This window comes from Antechinus flavipes, chromosome 3 (genome assembly GCF_016432865.1).
Source record: "Antechinus flavipes isolate AdamAnt ecotype Samford, QLD, Australia chromosome 3, AdamAnt_v2, whole genome shotgun sequence".
Lineage (NCBI taxonomy): Eukaryota > Metazoa > Chordata > Mammalia > Dasyuromorphia > Dasyuridae > Antechinus > Antechinus flavipes.
This window is the reverse complement of record NC_067400.1, coordinates 212,404,152-212,429,494: the sequence shown is the minus strand read 5'-3', so window position 1 is coordinate 212,429,494 and position 25,343 is coordinate 212,404,152. Positions and strand designations below refer to the sequence as shown.

The window sequence follows — 25,343 nt, the reverse complement described above, 5'->3', positions numbered from 1 at the left end:
GATTTTTTTTTTCTTTTTTACTATATCTGGAAAAGTCTTGGATATCTTGGTTAACTAGGAAAATCTCTTAGTAATCCAGATGTATGGTGATAAAGGAGCTAGATTAGAGATTGCAAATGCAAAGAAAGCAATGGATGCAAGATTGAATAAAAAGGAAGAATTGATTGCATTTGGTGAATGACCAGAGGAGAAACAGTAATTACTCCTGAGTTTTTGGCCAAGGAGATTGAGAATTGACATGAGTATGGTGAAGACAGGAGGGGAAATAAGTTTTGAGGAAAAAGTTATTAACTCAATTTTCATTCATCAAGTATTTATTAAAAGTTTGCCATATGCCAAGAATTATGTCTGTCCTCAAAGCCAGATTGGATTCCATCAAGAAATTTTAGACACATTTAGGAGTTGTTGAAATATCCAAATAGAAATGTAGATATTTGGAGATGTAGGAGAAAGAGTCCTGGGGCATGGTCCAAAAACTTATTCTGTGATCACTACAGGAACAAGGATGGTTAGCAATGTGTGCTTTCCTTGATACAAACCTTGGTTTTATCTTTTAGTTTGTCTTGGCTTGTGATGTATCCTGTCCTTTTGACTCATCCTGTTTTTCAGTCTGAGTATATCTTTGTTCCACATTGTCCTGATAGAAACTTTGAACTATTTAAAAAAAAAAAAGTCATTATTTTCATCTTGGACTTAACTTGAGACTCTTAGAGCTAGAGGTTGATTGAAAAGTTTTTGTTTTTTTTTTTTTTAACCACACATGTTTACATATCTGTATTTCTATATCTGTGGGGCAGATAAATGATCCAGTATATGCAGTGCTGGGCCTAAAGTCAAGAAGACTCAATTTCTTAAGTTCAAATCTTACTTCACATATTTATTAGCTGTGTGACTGTTGACAATTCATTTAACCCTGTTTATGTCACTTTTCTCATCTATAAAATGATCTGGAGAAGGAAATGTCAAACTATTCCAATATCTTTGCCAAGAAAAACCCTAACAGGGTTGCAAAGAATCAAATGTCACTGAGAAACAACTAAATTTCTATATTTATATCTATACCAAACTTTTAGTATATCTTTTAGGATTAAAATGTATTATTTATTGCTTTGTTGAAATATAAGTTTTTAATTGCTTTGGACTTAACTATTATATAGAAGTTTTAGGTAAATATGATGACCTGTAAAACATTTTGCTTAATTTCCCAGATTCACTACTGTGAAACACAGCAATTTTCATTTTACCCTAACTTCCTTAAATAGTTCACAAAGCAGCAATGGTACAAGAGATACACAAAAACACACACACACACACATAAATGGGAGATAATCTTAGAGAGGGAAAACTGTAGTCGTGTGTGTGTGTGTGTGCGCGCACGGGCACGGGTGTGTTAAGGGACCAGGAAAGGCTTTTTTTAGAAGGCAGAATTTTAGCTGAGACTTAAAGCTGGGGAAGTCAGGAGATGGAAATGGAGAGGAAAAGAATTCCAGGCACATGAGACAGTCCATGAAGATGTGAACTGTCTTGAGAGGAGCAGCAAGGAGACCTTATCCCGGATTATAGTGTATATGTGGAGGATAATTAGTTCAATCAATCAGCAAACATTTATTAAGTGCCTACTATGTGCTAGGAAAGTACTAGAGATGTAAAAAGAGGGAAAAAAGCAAGTTTTTGCCCTCAAGAAGCCTATAGTCTTTTGGGGGAGACAACAAGCAAAATAAATATATGCAAAGAAAGCTTTATATTATATAAATATGAAATAATTAAAATGGAATTAAGGGAGATTAGGGAAGATTTTCTGTAGAAGGTAGAATTTTAGTTGGGACCTAAAAGGAATGAGATGATGAGGAAGAATTAAGAGAGAATATCCAGAGCTTGAGAGATAGAGTGTCTTGTTTGTGGAATATCCCAGAGGCTCTTATCATTGGATCAAAGAATGTGTGTTGGGGAGTAAAGGGAGTAAAGTAGAAGACTGGAAATAGGTTATGAAGGGCTTTGAATGCCAACCGGAGTGTTTTGTATTTGCTTTTGGCAGCAATAGGAAGCCATTGGGTGTTGAATAGTTGGGGCAAGATGATTGGAACTGTATTTTAGGAATTCTACTTTACTGATTCAGTAGAGAAAGACTGGAATGGGGAATAGCTTAGAAGCAGGTAGGTTAGGTGTATAAAGACCAAAAAGATAGGAGAGTCAGGTTGTGAAGAGCTTTAAAAGAGATTTTATGCTTTATCCTTGTGGTAATAGGAGCCATTGGAGTTTCTGAACCAAGGGGATAGGCAGATAAGCCGTTGGAAGATACCCTTGGCAGCTGATTGGAGGATGGATTGAGAGACAAGGGAGACTAATCATAAGGCTATTATAAGAGTTCAGATATGAGGTAATGGCTTCTACTAGGGCATTGATAATGTACGAAGTGAGTTTCTAAAGAATTAATCAGGCCAGTGAGGATATAAGTGCCTATCAGATGCTCAATACCAAATGAGATGTGACATTTTCCTCAATGCTCAAAAAGCTTATAACTTAATGGTGGTTGATGGTGGTGAACAACAATGTTAGTCAGGCAGACAAGTCAGTATGTGAGTGAGTGCTATAATATGTAGAAAAGAAAAGCTAGAAAAATGAAATGAATGTTGGTTGTAGACCCAATAGTAGTGGTAATAGCTTGCACTGGACCAATCTACAGTCTACCCTTTTGTTTTTCCCCAACTGACTAATGGTAGACATTGACAAGGAAACGGATGAAAGGAAAGAGAATTCAATTTGGAATTTTTGTTGCTGTTAAATTGTTTAGCTGTGTCTGATTGTTCAAGACCCCGTTTGGAGTTTTTTTGGCAAAGATACAGAAGTGATTTGCCATTTCCTTCTCCAACTCATTTTACAGATGAGGAAACTGAGGCAAGCAAGGTTAAGAGACATGCCCAGAGTCACCAGATAATAAGTATCTGAGATCACATTTGAACCAGGATTCCAGTCTTCCTGATTCCAAATCCAGCACTCTGCACTACGGCGCCACCTAGCTACTACTTGATGGGGATAATGCTTTTCATTTGTTGAAGCTACTGTATGGGGTTGAAATAGCAATCATTTGACTAAGTAACAGGTCTGGCTTAAACTTATTATAAAAGTAAAGTAATTACATATTTCCTTATTTTTTAAGAATAACCTCTGAACATCTAGTGAATAAACACCTTAATGCTTGCTGTACTTTTGGGTGTCTACTTAATTTACTTAATCATCTGACAATAATAGACTGATGTGATATTTGTTGTTTTTCAGATTGAAGAAGGAAGTAAAGCGGCAGCTGTTGACAAGTTACTGGCTGGAGATGAGATTGTGGGCATCAATGATATAGGACTCTCAGGATTTAGACAGGAGGCAATTTGTTTGGTGAAGGGTTCACATAAGACCCTAAAACTAGTAGTAAAAAGGTAAGATCCCATGCAGTAGTGCTAAGATTTATGTATGTTTCATCACTGCTTTAACAATTTTCAAGTCAATGACAAAGCATTTTGAAGGAAAACAAATTAAATATTAAACTCCAATAGATATTGCTATTTCTATTTCATTAAAATAGTATTGGACCTCACGTTTGTTTGCTGTACTTTTGGAAGTCTGTAATTAGAATTCAAAAAGAAGTCCTTGAAATTACATACTCCACCTGTCAATCAAGCTTGGCTTGATGGCTGTTGGTCCTCTGCCCCAACTGGTGATGGCCCTGGATGCAGTAGGAAGACTTGGCATTTTTAAGCTAAGATCTTTTCTGGGGCTTTTTTTTTCTGCCCACCTTATGCTGTTTTACCATTGTTAGTCTAGAAGCTAAAGAGACTGAACAGGAATAGCTGTAATACTCTGTTTCTTTGTTTCTTGGGGTGCTGGAGTCAGAGGAAACTCCCATTCAGTAAAGGCTAGGTAAAAAATGAGGCAAAATGAGGCTTGCCTTCATAAAATAATCAATCTGGGAGGAGAGAACCCTTCCAGAAGAGAAACAATATTTGCATTCTCTCTTAGCCATCAAAATCCAAGCAATGAACCATGATGTTGTTAATCTCTAACCAGATCATTATCTATGTAGTATTTATCAGCGTCAACATGAAATTTAGTATTACTAAATTGTTAGTTTTTGTTTTGTTTTAGTCTTGCACATAGTTTTAAAAATAACAATAGATCCCCTAGAAAAAGATTTGCAATAGCATATCATTCACACAAGGTGGCAGGCTATTATATTTTTGGTTTGCCTTCACTATATCAGTTATGCTGCAAGCTGCTAATTAGGGCTATTTTTAGTTATAAAAGATTTCTCTATGAAGCCAATTTTCAAAGGAAATAAAACTCTCTGTTTCCATGAACTCGATCTTTGACAGAAGTTAAGATATAGAACTATGGAAATAATGCCTATAAACAGAATTCAAATGTTATTTCTAGGCTCTGAGAAGGGTTAGATTTTTTTGTTGTTGGGTTTTTTATTTTCTATTTGTTTTTTGAGGGAATTTGTTTCCGCTGCACAATTCTTATGTTATCAATTCATTCAAAGCATTTGTGGAAAGTATCTCTGTGTGCTTTTACAGAATTGATAAATTCCTGAAAAGTTGGTTGTAAAATTGTGGAATTTTAAATGAAGCTATTTTTCATATTTATTTTCATGTAAAATGGAGACATTTTCATGTGACCATTTGGCAGTGGGCTGGGGAAAGAAGGACTTCAGAAATAGTTCTTAGGTGGGAGGTTAGAGAGTGAAGGGAAGTTATATTCTTTTTTTTGGTAACTTTATCAACTAGCTCCCCAATTCTTGAATCCATTAGCCTCCAGTAACACCCTACTTTTTCCCCCTGATTTTTTCTTTTTTTCAGTAATTAAAAAAAATACTTGTACTTTGTTTTCAGACAGTATGCAAATACATTTGTGATTTCACTTATATGTCTGTTTCTCTTAGTGCCTAGTGGTAACCCATATATACCTGCCTGTTCTCAATCCTCTTATAAATTTGTTACTGGGTACTTAACACCTAACATATCATGTGCCTTCCTCTAAGTTCCTTGATATTGCTTGGATACTAATGGTGTGCCCAAGCTGTTCAGAGATTTAGCTCTTACTGTCACTGTATGACTATAGTAGCCTGTAATTTGTTTTGATCATACTTTATTCATATTTATTATGTTTTATAACATTTTTTGTGATATTGGGCAAATCATATCCAATATTTTTCTTTTTTTAAATTAAATGTTTTTATTTTTCAAAGCATATGAATGGATACACACATTAACCCTTGCAAAATTTTGTGTTGCAATTTTCCCCTCCCTTCCCCCACTCCCTTCCCTAGATGACAATAATCCAATACATGTTAAACATGGTGTGTATATATATATATAATATGGGGGGTGTGTGTGTATGTGTGTACATACACATACACATATACATACACACATGCTTTTGGGGGCTTATCATTTTTGAAGTACTTTGAAAATGGTAAAATGGTACCTTGAAGTACCTTGAAAATGATATCCCAATGCATTTCCATTTCCATTTCCATATAGCTCTTTGTATAGTACACCTGTCCTCTTCCACACTTATTTTCTTCAGTCTAATTTCTATGTGCTTATGCAGTATATCTGGGACAGTGATATTAAAAATCTAAAAATAATATTTCCACTGTTAATCATGAAGTGTTTGTTATTAAATTTATTTCCATGTTGGCCTTTTTGCAACCACTTATGAGCATTACTAAATATGAGATAATCTATTCCATCAGCGCCTTAGAACTTAAATTTCCACAGAAAAACTGGACCTGAAATTTCTTTTGTATTATAGTTTAATATTGAGATAGTCAGAATTAAAACCCTTCACTACATGATCCACTCATTTGTTACATATAGAATACTAGTAGTTAAATTCTTGTGTTTTGAGTACTTTAAAACTCTGTGATTCTTAGAACCCTTTTCCCTTTTTTTTTCTGCCCACCTTATGCTATTTTACCATTGTTAGTCTAGAAGCTAAAGAGACTGAACAGGAATAGCTGTAATACTCTGTTTCTTTGTTTCCTGGGGTGCTGGAGCCAAAAATTTCATCACTAAGTAGCCATCTTACTGGTTATGAGCCTCTCTTTATTTTTTTCATCTGGTCTTTGCCAGATATAACCTGTTTCCTTTTCAGCATGAGTTTCCTTTAAGCTCTGTGTGACAAAAAAAAAAATTGAGGATGCATTGGAAGAAAGCTTTGTGGGAAGAACAACAAATGCTTCCAACAGCCCCCCTCCACACAAACTGTACTTCTAGAAGGAGGGGAGGTATCCTTTAACTTAGGTGTTATAGCACTAACATTGATCATTGTATATAATTAGAGGGTTCTCCCCTCCCCACCATGATTTTATTTATATCCTGATTTTTTTTTTCTTTATCCCTTTCCTCCCCTTCTTAAAAACAAATAAAGAAAACGTCTGGGATTTTGTTAGACTATAGGAAGGATAAAGATTATGAAGAAAAGAACTCTTTTTTTTCACTTCAAACCCTACCTGAAAAATAAAACATTGGATTTTTAAGATGTTATAAATCCTTAATAACATTTTTGTAAAATATTATTAATGACAATTATAATACTAAAAATTTAAAAGACAAATATTTGTTTGACATTGAAAATATAATACCAGAAACTATTGTTCTCTAGGACAAAAGGAAAGCAAACACTTTAATTGTCTGATCCTTTGAAGATAATGGACTTAAAAAAATAGTTTGAGGTTTTAGCTTTACCAAAGTAAAGATTTCTTTTAACTACCTTGTTCTCTGCTCTTGTTTTTAATATTTATTTGTGATTTTTTCCTGTTTGCTTGTTTATTATTTTTTATATATGCTTATGTTGTTACTGTCTTACTTTAAAAACTTTTCTCCCCTAAGTTGTGGTGCCAGATTTTTATAGGGTAGGTTTCCTCTAAGCGAGGATATTTGTGAGTTATGTAATCATGAGGCTATGCTGCTTGATATTGCAAATTATGTAATTTAAACAAAATAACAGAAGCTTAAAGTATTAGAGCAGAATTTTCATCCTTGTAGATATTTAAGATCTCAGACTAATTTAGTTTGCAAAATATTAAAATGGATTCTTTTGTAAGATGTTTTTCAATATAATTAGCTGATTCACAGATATTGAAGTTTTTATTATATAGATTTCAGGGCATCATAATGATTACTTTGATCTACAAAGCCATCGTTTATTTCCAAATAAACCTAGATTTAAATAGGTTTTTGCATAATGCTATTTATAATGTATAATTTTAATCTGAGAAAACCTGTTGGAAATCTCAGTGTTAGTGATGTATTCTTAAGTTTTCACTTGGTACATGGAGAATATTTGCAAAATTAGGATCCCTTTGTTCAGGGAGAAGAGTCAGTCATTCAAATTTTGTTTTTGTAAGATTAACCTTTAACCACTGAGGCCAGTGAGAGGAGTAAAAGCTCTATTAAAAATGTCTCACTTAACTAGGGGTCAAGCTTCTGGCAGAAAGGCCTGGGAGTGATTTGCTGTCACAAAATCTCAGGACTAAAGACCATGAAATTCAGTGGTGATGTGGTGAAAATTTTCGCTCTTGTTTTTAATATTTATTTGTGATTTTTTTTTCCTGTTTGCTTGTTTATTATTTTTTATATATGCTTATGTTGTTACTGTCTTACTTTAAAAACTTATCAAGTATACTACTTGATAATTAAGAACAATCTACTTTATCACAAGTCACTTGACATTTATAAACTGGGGCTAACAATGTCTATAATATTTTTCTCCTAGGCTAGTAGTGAAGATCAAATAAGATATTCTCTATAAGTCACTTTGCAAACATTAAGCACTATTAAATATTAGCTATTACTATTATAAAGTTAACTTCATAGGAAGTTAACATAAAGAACCTCATAGGAAGGTTCTTTAGATTCTTAATTTCAGACTCTGTCAAGCTTGGCTATTGACTTTCCAACACACTGTATGTAGATAGGAAGCAAAAAATGAGAAGTAGTAACTGCAGACACCTGAGTTGATAAGAGCACAAGAACTAAAAGCACAGCAGTCTGGGGTCATTTAGTACAGAAAGTAACTCCTGTCCCCCTGAGGGCACCACTATATTAAAACAAGATAAGTAATAAAGACTTTTGATGCTCTCTTCCTACTTTTTATTTTTAAAATAAATTATCCTATCTTTTTTTTTTTTTTTTTTTTTTTTGCATTGCCTAAATTTCTTTTATCGCTTCTAGATAGCTATTTCACATAATAAAGAATTTTAAAGAGAAAGTGGGGGAGGAGAGGGAGGAGGGAGAATCAGTAAAATTGACCAATGTATCTAAAAATGTCTTACAATAAATTAGGTATTCTATACTTGTGTGAACCCCACTTATGCAAAGGAATTGGGACAAGTGTTTTCTCATCTTCTTTGGGGTCAAGCTTGTACTCTGTACATTCATTGAAAATGAATGTTTTTTAGGAGTTGTTCTTTTTTGTTAGTAACAATAACAACATAATTGACTAGTATGTTCTTTTCCTCTTCTCCCACTTTTTTTCCTTCACTGTGTCATTCCATGTAAATCTTTTTGGACTTTTTCCTTTCTTGTAGCACAGTAATTGTTCATTATATTTATGTAGCATATTTTAATAATTTCCCAATCAACTGGACTCTTCTTTATTTCTAGTATTTTGTTACCACAAAAAAAGCGCTAATAAAAATGTTTTGGCATATATGGTGCTATCTTTTTTTTAAATCAGTGACCCACTTGAGATAGGTGTATAGAAGTGTAATTTTTGGGTCAATGTATGGACTTTTTTTTTTTATCACTTTATTTGAATAATTCCAAATTCCTTTGTAGAATGTTTGTTTCATTTTATTGATCCATCAACAATATGTCAGTGTGCCTATATTTCTATAATCCATTCATCATTGGATATTTTCATCTTTTGTAATTTTTGCCAATTTTCTGGATGTGAGGTGAAATTCTACTGGTTTTTTTTTTTTTTAATTTTCTTAATAATGACTTGGGAGATTCTTTCATCTACTTGTTAATAGACTATAAATTTTAAGAACTTTTTATTTAAATTCTTTGACCATTTAGTTGGATGACATCTTTATGCAAAAAATTTGATTTTTAAAAACAGTTTGGGTTTTTTTCTTTTTGATTTTTCTAATCAGGCTACTTCCCTTCTTATTCTAATTGCATTAACTTTGCTTATACGGTGTCTGTACTTAAGATCTCAGACTAATTTAGTTTTCAAAATATTTAAAATGGATTCTTTTGTAAGATGTTTTTCAATATAATTAGCTGATTCACAGATATTGAAGTTTTTATTATATCTACATATCATACATATCTACAATATTATACAGTGTCTGGTACTTAGTACAATGCTTGTCACATAGTAAATGCTTAATAAAATCTTGTTGATTGGTTGTATAGAAGCTTTTTGATTTAAGGTAATCAAAATTATCCATTTTATCTTTTGCAATTGCTTCTTGTTTGGCTAACATTAGTGTAACTTATACCCTTAGCAGCTAAAAGTTTTGGGACAATTATAGAATATGGATTTTTAGTTTTATTATTTCTGATTCCCTCTTTGTCTAATCTGTTTTATTGATCTACTTCTCTATCTAATACTACATGGTTTTTATTACTACTGTTTTTTACTATAATTTGACATCTGGAAATAATCTTCCCCCTTCATTTCTACTCTGTTTCATTATTTCCCTTGATAAATAAATTAAAAAATATATTTGTGTATAGGGTATGTGTGTGTGTGTGTGTGTGTTTGTGTGTGTATACACATACATATACACATACATTTATATGATGGTTTCATCTCAAAAACATATTATGTAATCAATGCATAGGAGTTTTATACCTCCTGCTGAAACTATTTTCTATTTCATCCCTCAAGAATTCACTGTTTCTATCAACTATTTTGGTGAAGGAATAATTTTACATAGTCTAGAGTCATAGACTTAGACGTAGAAGTGACCAGAAAAGGTTATCTAGTCCAACTCCTTCAACCAATCAATAAGTATTTATTAAGCACTTACTATGTGTCAGGCCTTCTACTAGATACTATTGATACAGATAAATTGAATGAAGAAATCCTTGCTCATGAGGAATTTAAAATCTAACAAAAGAGATGACAAGTACATATATAAGTATATCCAAACACAATATATTCAAAAAAAGTAAATACAAATTATTTCAATACATAAGAGACAGAGAAATAGAAGAAGGAGGGGAGAGGAGAGAGACAAAGAGAAAGAGGGAGAGGGCGAGAACATGAACAGGGTAAGGATCAGGAAGATTTCTTATAGTGGTGATTCTGAAATTTTTTCTACTTACGACCTTTTTTCCCCAAAGACATTTTTACATGACCCCTGGTATATAGATATATAAAACAGGTCTACAAATCAAGCATTTACTAATAATAAATAGTAATTTTATGATACCCCACATTTAATTATACAGCCCCATGTGGGATTGCAAACCACAGTGTAAGAAGCTTTGTCCTATAAAAGGTGGTACTTGAACTGCATTTTCAAGAAAAAAGAGATATTCTGTAAAGTGGAAGTAAGGAAGAATATGCCCCATGGATAGGAGAGTGTCATTGCAAAGGCACAAAGATGATGATATATTTGAGGAAAACAGAAAAGGCAAGTTTTGTCCAACAAGACTGGATAGATTGGGACCAAGTTGTCCAGGGTTTTGAAAGCTACACAGCAATTTATATTTGTTTCTAGAGGTAATAGAGGAATTAATAAGAAAGAAAGTGTCATGTTTAGGAAAAATCACTTTGGCAGCAGTGTATAGTGTAGATTGAGTGGGGAGACATTTAAGGTAGAGAGAGATCAATTTGTGGGAGGATATTTTAATAATCAAAGTGAGAAGTGAAGAAGGTTTGAACTTAAGTGGTAGCTAGCTATGTGAGGGAAAAGAGTAGGATAGGAAAGATGTGGAGGCAGAAACAATAAGAGTTGGCAACTTGCTAAGTGGGGAAAAGCAGAAGGAGGAGTTTTTGATAATGCTGAGATTATGAACCTAGGAATAATGGACAATAATGATAATAAAGCTTGGTTTAAGAAATACTGAAGGAAGTATTTGAAAATAGATTTCATCGATAATCAAAATTAAATGTGGTCAGCCAGAATCATTTCTACCTGAATGTGAAATTTACTTAGGTGATATTGGCTTGAACTCTGAAATTTCTTGTTTTTCTGTCATCATGGGTTCCAGGTGTCCTGGGAAGTTTTCTAGAATAGCATCATGGCTAAGATCTTGACGATGAAAATTATCACTATTTTTTACTTCTAAAGTTTCTTGGTATTTTTAGTTGTGAAGGAGGAATTTCTGATTCCTTAGTGATAATAGTAAGAAGAGTCTCCATGTGTGTGACTGATGAAATGGCAGTTTATCTAGTTTTATCCTAATATGTAAAGGATGAGTGAATTAAACTCCCTTAGATGTTCCAGTAGAAGGACTCAAAGACTTGGGTGGAAAGAAACCTCTATGAGATATTCTATGAAATTATTCTCTAAATGTGAGCAATTTATTGTTCACTACATATTTGTATGTAGTGAGAGGTTTTTGATAGTATTTTGATAGATGGTACTTTATTAAATATTGCTTATGCTATTTGGTTTTAAATCGTCCTTAAATGTAAAATTCACTAAACATAAAATGTTTATAAACATTGTATATAATCTGTGAATAAATATGTATTATATGTATATACATAATTAAATATATATGCATAACATAAATATGTAAATATATAAATGATGTGTATAAAACATTTATGTATGTATGTCTTGTTTTTGCCCAATTAGAATGTATGATTCTTAAAAACACAATTATGAGTTTTAATTATTTAAAAAAATAAGTCATATTTCTATAATACTTTTTACAGTTAAAAAGCATGCTAAATATACATTCTTATTTGAGTCTTAAAATCTTGGAATATAGGTAATACAATCATTTATATTACTCTTGATTTTAACCAGAAGGCTGAGAAGCAATACAATCATTTATTATTTACATTTTACAGATAAGTCTCAGTAGTTTAGATGATTTACCAAAAGTCAAATAATATCTTCAAAATTTCCCTACTTGGGTATTTCTTTGAAAAAGAAAGTTATACAACCTCCCCAGTGAGGTCTCCTGCAAATTCATTTGATCTAGTCACATTAGATCAATTTTTACTTTTACTTGATAATGCTTTCCCCCATCCCTCCTAATTGATTTTGCATTATCCTTCTTTCAAGGCCTAATTCTCCTATGAATTAATAATAAAATAGTTTAGTAAGCATTTATTATGTACAAAGTACCTGGTAAGCTCTGGAAATACAAATAAAAATGTAAAACAATTCCTCCTCTCAAGGAACTTACATTTTAATAGGGAAGAAAATGCAACTCTGATGGAAAATCTGTGGTCTTAGGGTTCATTGATAAAGCAGAGACTAATACATTTTCTGTTTTTTTTTTTTAAATCGAAACTTTTTATTTTCAAAACATATGCAAGGATAATTTTTCATTACTGACCCTTGCAACACCTTGTGTTTCAATTTTCCCTTCTTCCCTTGACCCTCTCTCCTAGATGGTAAATAATCCATTATAAATATGTTTTTTAAAATGGCATTTCCACTGATAAAAACCATAATCAGATTCTGCTGTTGAATGATTTGACAATGCCAAAGATTTTCTGGGTCTTGCAACTATAGCTGCAATAACCTGCAGAAACAGTTACCAGGCCACCTCTCTGGAAATTTCTCCAGATGGTAACTGGACTGGAAGTAAGATAGATGGCCTATGGAGGTAGGTTTTCTTCTCCATTGGTGGCAGTTGGTCAATAAATAATCTTGGTGCTATTTTTTATTTCTTTGATGATGACTATTGGACTTGAGCTTCAAAAGCAGGGTTCTCTTCTATTCAAAAGTCTCTTGATTTCTTAGACCCCATTGATGTCTGAGGAGAAGTGGTGGTTGGGGTGGTGGTGGATGTTTGACTTGATTGGGATTTGCCTCTTCCGGTTTCTCCTGTGAGGTGCATTTGAGCTTCACTTAAGCTGTCTTTCCTAAGGTGATTGACAATTACTGGGAAAAGCAAGAATTGTTTCTTTAAATGATGGCTGTGGGGGCTGAGGTGGGAAGCCAGACCATTGGTTATGGCTTCTGTTATTCCTAAAACTTGGGCTTATCCACATATCCTGACAGCTTGCCTACTACCTCATGTCTCACTTGGCCTACCTCCAGTCTTTCAATAGGTAACTTTCTCCTACTTTATTGAGAAAATTGACATCATTTACCATAAACTCCCCCCTCATCTTTACTTGGTAACTTAAAATTTCTCCATATTTTCATTCACTTTCTCAGTTTTTTAAGGGTAACCTTTAATACTATCTCAAGAGCTTGCTCCATAATCATTTCATTTTCTTCGTGTAGTGTGTGTGTGTGTGTGTGTGTGTGTGTGTGTGTGTATTTCTACTTTTCTGTCTTTCTCTCTGTTTCTGCTTTAGTTTCAATTCTGGGGGAACAGATAACTTTGTGTCCTACTCTGTTGAGAAAATTGAAATCAATGCCAAAAGCTTCCTCATCTTTACTTGACATCTTAAAATTTCTCTATATTTTCATTCATTTTCTTTTTTATTTTATTCTAATTTCTGAGGAAACAGGAACTTCTCAGTTTTTTAAGGGCAACCCTTGATACTATCTCCTTTGAGAGCCTGCTTCATAATTATTTCATTTTCTGTGTGTGTGTGTGTGTTTCTACCTCTCTGTCCTCTTTCTCTGTTTCTGCTTTAATTTCAGTTCTGAGGGAACAAGCAAGACACAAACTAAAAAAGATTAGGAGATTTAACATTCAAATAAAGAGTAGATTAAATAGCAAATTGTAAATAAGGTTAAAAGGATTGGAGTAAATAGATGAACTCTAAAGCTTTTTTGCGGGTGAGGCTCATTTGTGGGAAGGGAAAAGATGATGTTAGAATTTCAGATTGGGGAAGTGTGACTTTTATTTGTGTAATTACATTGACAAAGGAAAAGATGATGGGGAAACTTCAGATTGGGGAAGTATGACTTAATTTGTAGGCATGAGATTTTCTTTCATCACTGTTGTAAACAGGTGGTCAGGAGTAGAATTGCATTTGTCAGGTTAAGTTTTTTAAAGTAATTGGATCTTGTTTCCTGGGACCGATAAATAAGTATCTTGTCATCATTTAGAAATTGATGCTAGGAAAATGATACTTCAGGAGACAGATCACTATCGCTACTTTCTACAAATGACAAGGCACAATTCCTTTCTACAGTGCAATGTTGCCCGTTAACAAAAGCCTCCTAATACTGATCTTTAGTGTCCATGTGTCTGTTTTATGGCATTTTGTGTACTTTAGACATCAGGACTTAGCAAAGGGGTTTGAGTGACTGCAATGGCTGAGTTGTCCAGATGAAAGGATAGCTCAGGTTGGGGAAGAGAGCTTTTTCCCTGCTGAATAACATGATTTGTTTCATGCAGAGGATTTGGGTAAACTGCTTATGGGCATTTTGCTTCAGCATAGTTTGGAGTTGCAAGGCAGACTTGATAATTTTCAAGGTTCTACCCAAATATTGCATCTGTAATGACCTACTCAACTTTAAATCATTATCTCTCTCCTTCCTTTCCTATCCTGCTCTAATAATAATGGTGCAGACATTAATTTTTATTTTTAAAAAAATTATCTTTTTAAATTATCTGTAAAGACAATTTTAAACATTTTAAAAAAATTTTGAATTCCAAATTTTCATTTTCCCTCACCACTCCTCTCCCTGAGATAAACAAGTTGATATAGGTTATACATTTATATTATTTTTAAAAACAGTAAGACATTCGCTTGTAATGATGATCAGCATGAAATGCTCGTTGATTGATGACCTCATTCAGATATGATTTGATTTTTCCCACTGGATAGCAGTTTAATGGAATTGACATTTTAGGGGAAGGTAGGGATTGCTTTGACTTTATGAAGATTGAAAAAAAGGTATGGCAGAATGACTGTCTTTAATGCATTTCTCTCAGAGATATACATGGGGGATAGAAACTAGGTAAAATCTTTGTCGTGTGATAAGTATTTTTATGCTACGTATACTGACTTTGGTGAATCATGAAAAGAGAAGCATTCTGTGGCTCCATAATAAGAATGTAATTGGGTGTGTGTTGGGAATTGTGGGGGAAGTGGAGGTATATTGAGGTGTTAAATAGAGGCAGTTTTTTATTTGGGAACCTAGAATGTAAATATTACAATCTACTATCCATCCCCTTTCCTAGGAGTATGCCTATATTTACATAATAATGTTCCTAAAAGCCCACTGAATATCAATATCTATTTTAGATGCACTGTAGTTTTTTATAGTATATTTATAGTTTAGTTTTTAAATATAAGTTGAATCTTTTCATAAAATAGATGATTTCAGTTTTTATCTATTTGGTTTAAAAAGGAGAAACATAAAAAGTAGAATTTTCAGTTATCCTACTGATTGTATTCTCCCTTAAATGTACTGAATATAGTAAACTTTTTTCCCCTTAAGGATTTCCTAAGTAAGATTATTGATGCCTTTAGCAACTACTATTTATTACTTCTTCTGCTCAATGTAGTAATGGGACCCCTCTTTTGAATCTAATTAAACCCACTACATTTACTCTCTGGCAGAGATTAATGCAGAAAAGGGAGACTCCTTTGTGAAAAACACCATGGGGGGGTTAGCTGTATTTTGTGGTAAAACTTGTTAGTGTAAATATTTGGGAAGACTGCTTTGTTTTATTTTATGAACATTGTTCTTTATTTCCTAGGATATTTATTTTAAATATGTATTAATTTTTTATTTTAGTCATTTAAAAATAGGTTTCCATTAGTCAACATGAAGCTAGTGTTTTTCTGCACCCCTCATATGCTAGGTATTTGGAACAGCCCATTGACAAGGTAGTTTCAAAGGCAACAACATTGATTAGCACAGATGTTCCTGGAAGCCATGACAGATCTGTAATCAAATGCACTGATGTTGGAAAAAGTGAGAAAATGATTAATTTGGCATGAGGTTTTATTTCTCTCTCCCCCCTTCCTAGAAGGCTGTTAGTATGGTAGAAATATTTGTTCAGACAGAGGATATGTACCTCTGTGTATGTGTGTATGTTTGTGTGTATGATGAAACCTTTGAATTGGGAGGTAGTCTTCTGTTAGCAGAGGATTTAGAAGAAAGGAAATGTGTGAATTTGTAACTTTTCTGATGTTATGAAAGAGTCTAGTATTTTGAGTGCAGAATTTCTTTTTTTTTTTTTTAAATGTTACTGTGCCTCCCTAATTTATTCCTCAAATATAATAGATAAAAAAGTTTAGGAGGGACAGCTTGTGTTCATGATATGATTTTCTTTTATTAGGCTTTCCATTTTTTCAGGAGAAATTAGTACAGAAAAAAAAGAAACAGATTGTAAAAATTTTACTTTTTGTTCTGGGAAACTTTGTACTTCTATTTAGATTTTTATTTAGTTTAGCATGTACTTAGCATATATTTAAAAAGCAACTGGATAACTGTTGCTTTGTTCTGTATCACACCTAATATTCTGAGAAAAGGTGAGATTGTGAAATGTTAACTTTAAAAGCAGTGTTCTTAATGAAATCTACCTTGCTAAGATTTTTTTTTCCTTTTCCCATATCTTAATGTACCTCACTTTCCATCTAACAAACAGATTGTTAAATGTAACTTTCTTTCTGATTACAACTAAAGTTATTTTTGTGAAAATTTACTTGGGGGGGGGAGGAATGTTTTCCAAAATGGTCAGAACATTTATTGCAGATATATTTTTTAAAAGATTCCTTTGGTTTTATTATTAATTTGAAAAGTTTTCCATAAGAAAATTTAGTGCACTTAGTGCATGTTGCATAATAGGAATTATATGGACAACTGAAAAGGTTTCGGGAAGACTTGAAAATATTGCCACAAAAGAGTAATCTACTATGAAGCTAAAAATGCTAATTAAGAAAACTAAACCCACAAGCACAAATTTTGGTTATACAGATAAATGAGAATTAACTTCTAGGTTTACAATTAAATTAGAAGGGTACAAAATGTACTTCCACTTTTTGAAAATTCATGTGAAACTTTTGAGAATAGACTTTTTGAAAACTTGGGCCTGGAACACATTGACTAGCCGCTTGTACAGTATTTGCCAACTGAGAATAGAGCACACAATTAAGGGAGTGTGTTATCTTGAGTCTCTTATCTGGTGGCCCCAGATACTGTATGCGCACTGGGTCCAACTAGTAGAGGATGCTAGATGCTAACAGCTTAGGATCCAGTGGCAGAACCAAAATGGACTTTGGGCTTTCCAGAAGCAGGAGGTAATAATGTTTGTTTCCCTTGGCAGTGGAATAGGATGGATTTTTCAAAATTTTATTTTATTTTAAACAAGATTTAGTTTAGTGGATCTAAATAGCCGCTAGAACAATACATCTGCTTTTTCATGGGCTTATTATGTAGCTTTTCAGATGTCCTGGGAAGGGGGTTAAGCTCTTGAAAAGCTTATATCCCGTATTTGCAGAATGTCAGGAACATAGCTCCCTTCCCCCATGGAAACTGGGAGAAGAGACTGCAGACATTACTTACTACCTCTTTTGCTGGTTTATTGGCCTGAGCTCTGAGCAGCTTAGTATTGCCATCTGCTAGGCTACATCTTTTAAGCCCCACAGAGGGATGTTGAAGCTTTATTTCCTTTGGAGCACATGGCTCTGGGACTTTATTCTTCTTTATTATAACAATTCAAGGGCCCAAACAATGGGTATCCATAAAGGATAAAGTACTGCACAGAGCGTATAAAAAAAGGAGGTGCTCCCGGAGTCTTCCCAGAATTTAATGTAAAATATTCTTTTCAGGTTGTCACTGCGAAAGCAAATTACATTACTTGGTTACAAAGGAAAAGATTTCTTGGGAAGAAGTAAAACTCAGTGTATATAATTGTAAAATATACAATTGTACACACTGAGTTTTTTTTACTTCTTCCAAAATTGCTTAGAGTTCGGGGTAGATTTCATAAGATTGAAGTTCTTAGAGCTTTGTAAAATAAGAAATGGTAAAATATTCCATCAGCAAAAAGTATTTTTGTCAGGCAGGGGTAATGAACACTTACAGAGATGGAGGAGGAGATTACTTGAGTTTGGGAACTCTGATCTACAGCAGGGTAAAGCCAAGCAGGGATCCACATTAAATTTGACATCAGTTTGGTGAGCATAGAGAGGCAGAAGGCTACTAGGCTGCTTAAACAGAGATGACCCACCCAGGTCAGAAAAACAGAATAGATAAAAGCTTTTATGTTGATCAGTACTGGAAATGGAATCTTAAATAGCTGTTCCATTTTCACCCTAGGTGAGATAGAAAGATCCATTCTCTCTATCTTTTTTTGATTTTTAATTTTATATTTTTGTTATATTTTAAGTTCTGAACTGTGTCTTTCCCTTCCTCTCCACTTCTCACTAAAGAAGGTCACCATTTGACACAGATTTATAAATACATATGTAAATATGTATATGTATTATATATGTAAAACTATATTTCTATTTTTAGCTTCTAATTCATGAGTTCTTTGTCTGGAGGTAAATAACATCTTCCTTCCTAAATTCTTTGTAATTGATTTGAGGATAACTTGATATTTGATCCATATTGCTGTTCTCTATAATGTTCTCTAGGTTCTGTTAACTTTAAACCAGTTTATCATTTCTTACAACAGAGCAATATTCCAAAAAAGTATACTTATGGTAAAATTGAAAATGCCCATTTCTCTTTTATGATCTTAAATAAAGTTAAATGACCTCATTGATAGAAGGTAAGAGGATAGATTCAAAGGAATCTTCAAGATCATTTGTATCAACCATATAATTTCACAGATGAGGAAACCGAGTCCCAGAATCTCATGGATAGTATTAGTGTTCAGTTTTTTTTAAAAAAATTCAGCTCTTCTGACTTCAAAAACCAATTATTGAAATATTGGATAGCAAGGGTATAAAGCTAGTCCGTTGGTTTGTTTTTGGTTTTTTTGTTTTTTTTTTTTTTGTTTTTTGTTTTGTGTGTGGTTTTTTTTTTTTTTTTTTTTTGTTTTTTGCTTTATATCGAGGTATCCAGGAGAGAAGATAGGGTGCAAACTGGTATTATTTAATATCATGTTGTTTTGTGTGTATCTTATTTAAAATAAGGGAGGAGAGGGTATTGTGTGTTCTGTGAGTCAACCTCTCACTAGGTTATTCTATCTCGCTTTAAGTCATTTTTCTTAGATGTACCTTAAACAGCTTCTTGGGATTTGTCTTTATTATAGATAGGCTATAATTGGCCTTAGTGGAAAGAATTCCCACTCAAAAAATCCCAGATTCTTCTTGTGTTCCCAAATATATTTCTAATGAGTGACTCTCCTCATTTTTCATTCATAAAGTTTAAATCATTGATTTAGTTTTTTTCTCAATAGCATTTTGCTTTTCCAAATACATGTAAAGATTTCAACATTTATTTTTGTAAGACTTTGTGTTCCAAATTTTTCTCCCTCACCTCTCCCTCTTCAAGACAGCAAACAATCTGATTAAACATGTGCAATCCTTTAAAAAAAATTTGTATGCAAATATAAACAGATTTTTAATGTTGTGCAAGAAGAATCAGAATCAAAGGAAAAGAACCATAAGAAAAAAAACAAACAAAAAGGTAGAAATAGTATGCTTTGATCCGCATTCAATTTCAATAGTTCTCTGTAGATGTGGATGGTATTTTCTATCTTAAGTCTATTGGAATGGCCTTATATCACTTCATTGCTGAAAAGAGCCAAGTCCATCACGGTTGATCACACAATCGTATTGTTACTATGTATGATATAATCTTGGTTCTGCTCATTTCACTCAGGATTTATTTATGTAAATCCAGGCTTTTCTGAATCACCCTAATATATCCCATTATATTCATATACCATAACTTATTCCGCCATTCCCCAACTGATGGGCATCTGCCCAGTGTCCAGTTCCTTGCCATTACAAAAAGGGCTGAAACAAATATTTTGGCACATGTGGGTCCTTTTCCTTTTTTATGATCGCTTTGTGATATAGACTTAGTAATGGCACTGCTGATTCAAAGGATATGCACAGTTTTATAGCTTTTGGGGCATAGTTCCAAATTGCTTTCCAAAGTGGTTGGATCCATTCACAACTCCACCAATAATGCATTAGTCCCAGTTTTCCCCCTTCCCCTCCAACACTTATCATTATTTTTCCCTGTCATCTTAGCCAATCTGAGATGTGTGAATGGTACCTCAGAATTGTCTTAATTTGCATTTCTCTAATCAGTAGTGATTTAGAACATTTTTTATATGACTAGAAATGGCATTAATTTTCTCATCTGAAATTTGTCTGTTCATATTCTTTGACCATTTGTCAATTGGGGAATGACTTGTATTCTTATAAATTTGAGCCAAACTTCTCTATATATGAAGGCTTTAACAGAAGCATTGGCTTTAAAAATTATCTCCCAGCTTTCTGCTTTTCTAATTTTGGCTGCATTGATTTTGTTTGTGCAAAAACTTGGTTTTGATGTATCAAAATTATCCATTTTGTATTTCATAATGTTCTCTAGATATCATATCTCCACAGATAGGATGGGATACTATCCCTTTCTTTACTAATTGGCTTATAGTATAATCCTTTATGACTAAATCAACATTTAGTTTAAATCCATGAATACATGAACTTCATTTATAAATGAGTCTGCTATTTTTAAGGGATAATTTTCATTCTTACCAGTGATGGGTAGATAATTTTTTGGGGAAAGGTAAGCGATGTGGACTAAGTGATTTGTGCAGGATCATACAACTAGATAGTGTCAAGTTTCTGAGGCTAGATTTGAACTCATTTTCTCCTGGCTTCAGGGCTGGTGCTTTATTCATTGTGCTACCTAGCTGTTCTTCTAGAGATGATTTTAAAAAATAAATTAAAAAAATAGTAGTGGAGGTTTTAGTGGCTGAATGTAAAAACTGGTTAACATACGTGTATAGATTATTAGTTTTTGTTATTTATGAGCCCATGAAAATAATTTAAAAACAGTTTATTTAAAGATTTGCCTAGATTTATTCATTAGCTTTTCATGTAAATTATAGCATATTATAACAAAATGTATGTACTTTTCAGATATTATGAAAATGAAAAAGATTTTTTTGAAACCTAGTAAATGAAATGAAACATTCTTTGCTCATTCTCCAACTGATCTGCCAACATTTCTCCTAGTTGGTATAGCTATAGAATTTTGTCAGGATTAAAACAATCTAGAGCAGCATTCCTTTGGGTCACTCACAAGTTTATGGACTTTTGTTTTCCCTCCAAATTTAACAATTTTTCATAAGTTTCTTAAAACTCTCTTCATGGCTTTGAAGTCATCCTGTATCTATTCTTTCCCAATAGTTCTTAAGTTCCTATTTCCCACCTTTTTGATTTCTCCAAATGTCAAATGATTTCTAGTTACAATCAGAAAACTTCTTTGTCTCCTGTGATGTCTTCTAGTCCTGTGGGTTCTTATGTTAACTGTTAGTATCTGTTTTTAGGAGAATGACAGAACTAAACTATTCTGGTACTAATACATTATTAATTTTGGCAGCCTCACATGAATAATTAAATGAAATAGTTTTTTCTTCAAAACCTGTCCTTTTTTAGCCTTTAAATTGCTATTATGTTATTGTGTTATTAATGCAGTACCATTTAAATCTAAAAATAATTTCATTTCAGAGAATTTCTTCTTGGTTTTAATATTTACATGAAAACTATAGATTGTCTTGTACTTAAGTTACAGAGTGGGCTCTAAGACTATTGTAGGTTGTAGTAACAATTGGTCATTTGATTACCACCAAGATTTTAGGCTAAAAATCTGTTCTGTTGCAAATGGGAAACCTAATAGCTGAATATCTGGAAATAAGTTTTGTTGGTGCCTCCATTGAATACTGAATTGAATAAAATGACTCATTGGAAAATCAGATAAGGTATGATGTTAACTACAAATACTTCTGTTCCTGTTATCTTTTTGTTCTTTTTTTTTCTCCTTTAGGAATTAAGTAGGGCTTTTTTGGCATATGAAAATATTTTTTAAAAATAGAAAAATCAATATCTGTAGAAAAGTAAAGATTTAAATTTATTTTTTGATGCTAGATACTAAAAATGTTTATTGTGAATGATTATTGAGTGAGTTACTGTATTAATCTTTTTTTTATTGTATTACTCTTAATCGCTTCTGCTTAAGAGTCCTATTGTAGTCACTGGGTATTGTAAGAAAATAGTTTCTCATGCATACTTTTTTCAAGGAAAAGATAACTCAAAATCAAACTTCTCTTAGAGAAAGCATTCTCTGATACTTTAATCTTCATCTGTATTCTTCCTGACACTGACATTTGTTTAAAATACAGCTTTGATGTACTGTATCAGTTTCACCTATTTCAGTCATTTGGGAATTTTCTATCTTTACTTGATTTCCCACATGTATAAAGCCAGGAACTAGCTTACTGGTATCCCATTAGAAATGTAGATTTGATCATGTGTGATGTCACCATCCACAACGATGCATTGTCTACCTTGAGGTCTTGAAAGGTTGATGAAAAAAAAATTTTTTTCACTGAATACCATCACATGATAATAATTTATTGTGAAATCTTTATTAAAGCCAAAAAGAGGTCTCATTGATTTTTTTTTTTCAGAGCTGACAATACAGCAGATGATCCATAGATTTAGATTTCGAGCTTTCTTAAAATTGTTCTCGAGGCTAAGCATACTGAGAATTACACCCAAACTTCTATGGATAGCAAATTGACATCCCAAAATTTATTTTTGAATGGAAAATTGGGAATTGTCATTAGGCAGCAGTTTGGGGGAAAAGGAGTGCCAGATTTGGCATCAGAAGATCTGGGTTTGAATTCTATCTCTGTTAGTTTTTGACTAGAGTGGTTTTAAGAAAGTCATTTGACATTCTGGTCCTTTTCTCATCTTTAAAATGAGGTGGTTGACTTAAAGGATTTCTAAGCCAGGTTTGGAACCTTGACTTGGGCATTGAGAAGAAATCCTGTGAAAGAATTTTCATTCCCCACTTTATCCTGAAGTCATTCTGGATTTAAAATATGGAAGGAGTTGCAGGTATCCAGAATGTGTTTTTGGTAGTGAATATCTACAAAGCAAAGGAGATTGTGGAGGGGTGAGCACCATATCCTGGTGGTTAACTTTCATGGAACTTAGACACAGAGTTCCTGAATATAAAATTATAGTGATAGCCCCTTTCCCTTTTTACAAGTGTAACTGGATTATTCAAATGTTGACAAATTTTTCTTTCTTTTTTTCTTTTGTTTTTCTAGTTTTAGTCAATATCATTCCTATCAGAGAATAGAAATAAAACTTTATTCCTTTTAAATGTTGATTCAATTAAATTCCCAACAAACATTAATCATCTAATTTATGCAATTAATTGTGCCAGGTTCTAGGGACACAAAAATATTCTTTATCCTCTCGAATTTTGCAGGTCTTTGAAGTGAGATAAGATCATGTATCTTTTACAACTCAATGGAACAGATTTCATAGGAGAAGTGATGCCTAAGTTGATACTTTTTTTTTTAATTTTTATTTAGTAATTACTTTATATTGACACTCGTTTCTGTTCTGATTTTTTTTTCCCTCCCTCCCTCCACCCCCTCCCCTAGATGGCAAGCAGTCCTTTATATGTTGGATATGTTGCAGTATATCCTAGATACAATATATGCTTGCAGAACCGAACAGTTTTCTTGTTGCATAGGGAGAATTGGATTCAGAAGGTATAAATAACCCGGGAAGAAAAACAAAAATGCAGATAGTTCACATTCGTTTCCCAGTGTTCTTTCTTTGGGTGTAGCTGCTTTTAAAGAAAGGCATTAGTACAGGTAGACAGAGGTTGGGGCTGTGGGGTGGAATCTATTCAAGATACAGCTATTCAGTAAGTAGTCAGAGTTGTAATAGTGGAGCTCAGGGGGTGATACCAGTGCTGGAGATACAGATTTATAGGTTTTCTGCCTGGAAGCCATGAGAATAGATAACATTTCCAAGGGAGTACTTGTAGCAAGAGGAAAGGTTAGAGAGCAGTCTTAATGGAGATACCTATATGGAAGAAGCAGGAGTAAAATAATCAAGAAATAACCATTTATTGAGAATCTACTATGTATTCTATGTTAAGTGGTAGAGATACAGAAAGAGGCAAAAGACAATATTTGCCTTCACGTGTAATGATACTGATAACATGCAAAAACTCTGTCTGTCTATCTAATCTTTCTGTCTGTCAATTTGTCTGTGTAATCTATCTATATTTCTGTCTGTCTCTGTATCCATCTAAATTGTCTGTCTATATATCTATCCATCTAATCTGTCTTTCTGTCTGCCTACCTCTATCTGATCTGCCAGTCTGTCTGGATCTGTCTAAGCTATCTAGTCTGTCTGTCTGTCTCTGTATCTAATCTGTATGTAATCTAATCTATTCTAATTTTTCTATCTATTTATTTATTTGTATTTGTCTGTCTGCCTATCTCTCTGTTTCTAACTTTCTATCTTTCTATCTAATCTGTCTTTCTGTTTATGTCTGTCTTTCTAGTCTACTTGTCAGTCTGCCTGCTTGTCTATCTCTCTGTCTATTATCTGTCTATCTGTCTAATCTGCCTATCTTTCTGTCTGTCTATACACATACACACACACACACACACACACACACACACACACACACACACACTTGGGGAAAAGGTAGTCAGAAGATAGACTTAAGGAGGGAGAGCACTTCAGGTACTAGGGATAGAAAAGAAAGTCAACCTGGAACTGAAAGGTGACGTGTCTTGTTTGAAGAACAGCCAGGAGACTATTGTCACTAGATTGAAGCACATATAGTGGGTAATAAAATGTAAGAAACCTGTACTAGGTAGCAGGGAAGCTAGGTTATGAAGGGCTTTGGATGCCAAACAGTGCCAATATAAATGCCTTCCTAGGAAGGACTAGGCCACTGGAACTATTTGAGTACTATGGGGGTGGAAGTAGGGAGAATGACATAATCAGACCTTCACAAGAGGAAAATCACTTTGAGAGACCTGAAGAGGAGACCCACAAGCAAGTTGTTAACAGTAGTCCAGCAGGAGGTTATGAGATAAGAAGTCAGTGAAGGATAGGGAAGAACAGTTAGAAAGGTAAGCCAGTAGAGAAGAAATAGCAAAAAGAAGGGGATGGTAATAGCATTAGATATTTTAGGGAGGTCAAGAAGGATGGAAAAAATTCACTAAATTTGGCAGCTAGATTATCTCAAAAATCAAAACAAAACCAGGAAA

At 33.4% G+C, this 25,343-nt stretch overlaps 1 protein-coding gene across 1 annotated transcript in view; it reads left to right on the top strand.

Moving 5' to 3' along the window:
* SHROOM2 (shroom family member 2) overlaps positions 1-25,343 on the top strand; it is a 241,454-nt gene that overhangs the window by 111,541 nt on the left and 104,570 nt on the right. The window contains exon 2 of the mRNA XM_051984545.1: positions 3,277-3,428. Coding sequence (XP_051840505.1) covers positions 3,277-3,428 — 152 coding nt within the window. The remainder of the gene's footprint in view (positions 1-3,276; positions 3,429-25,343) is intronic.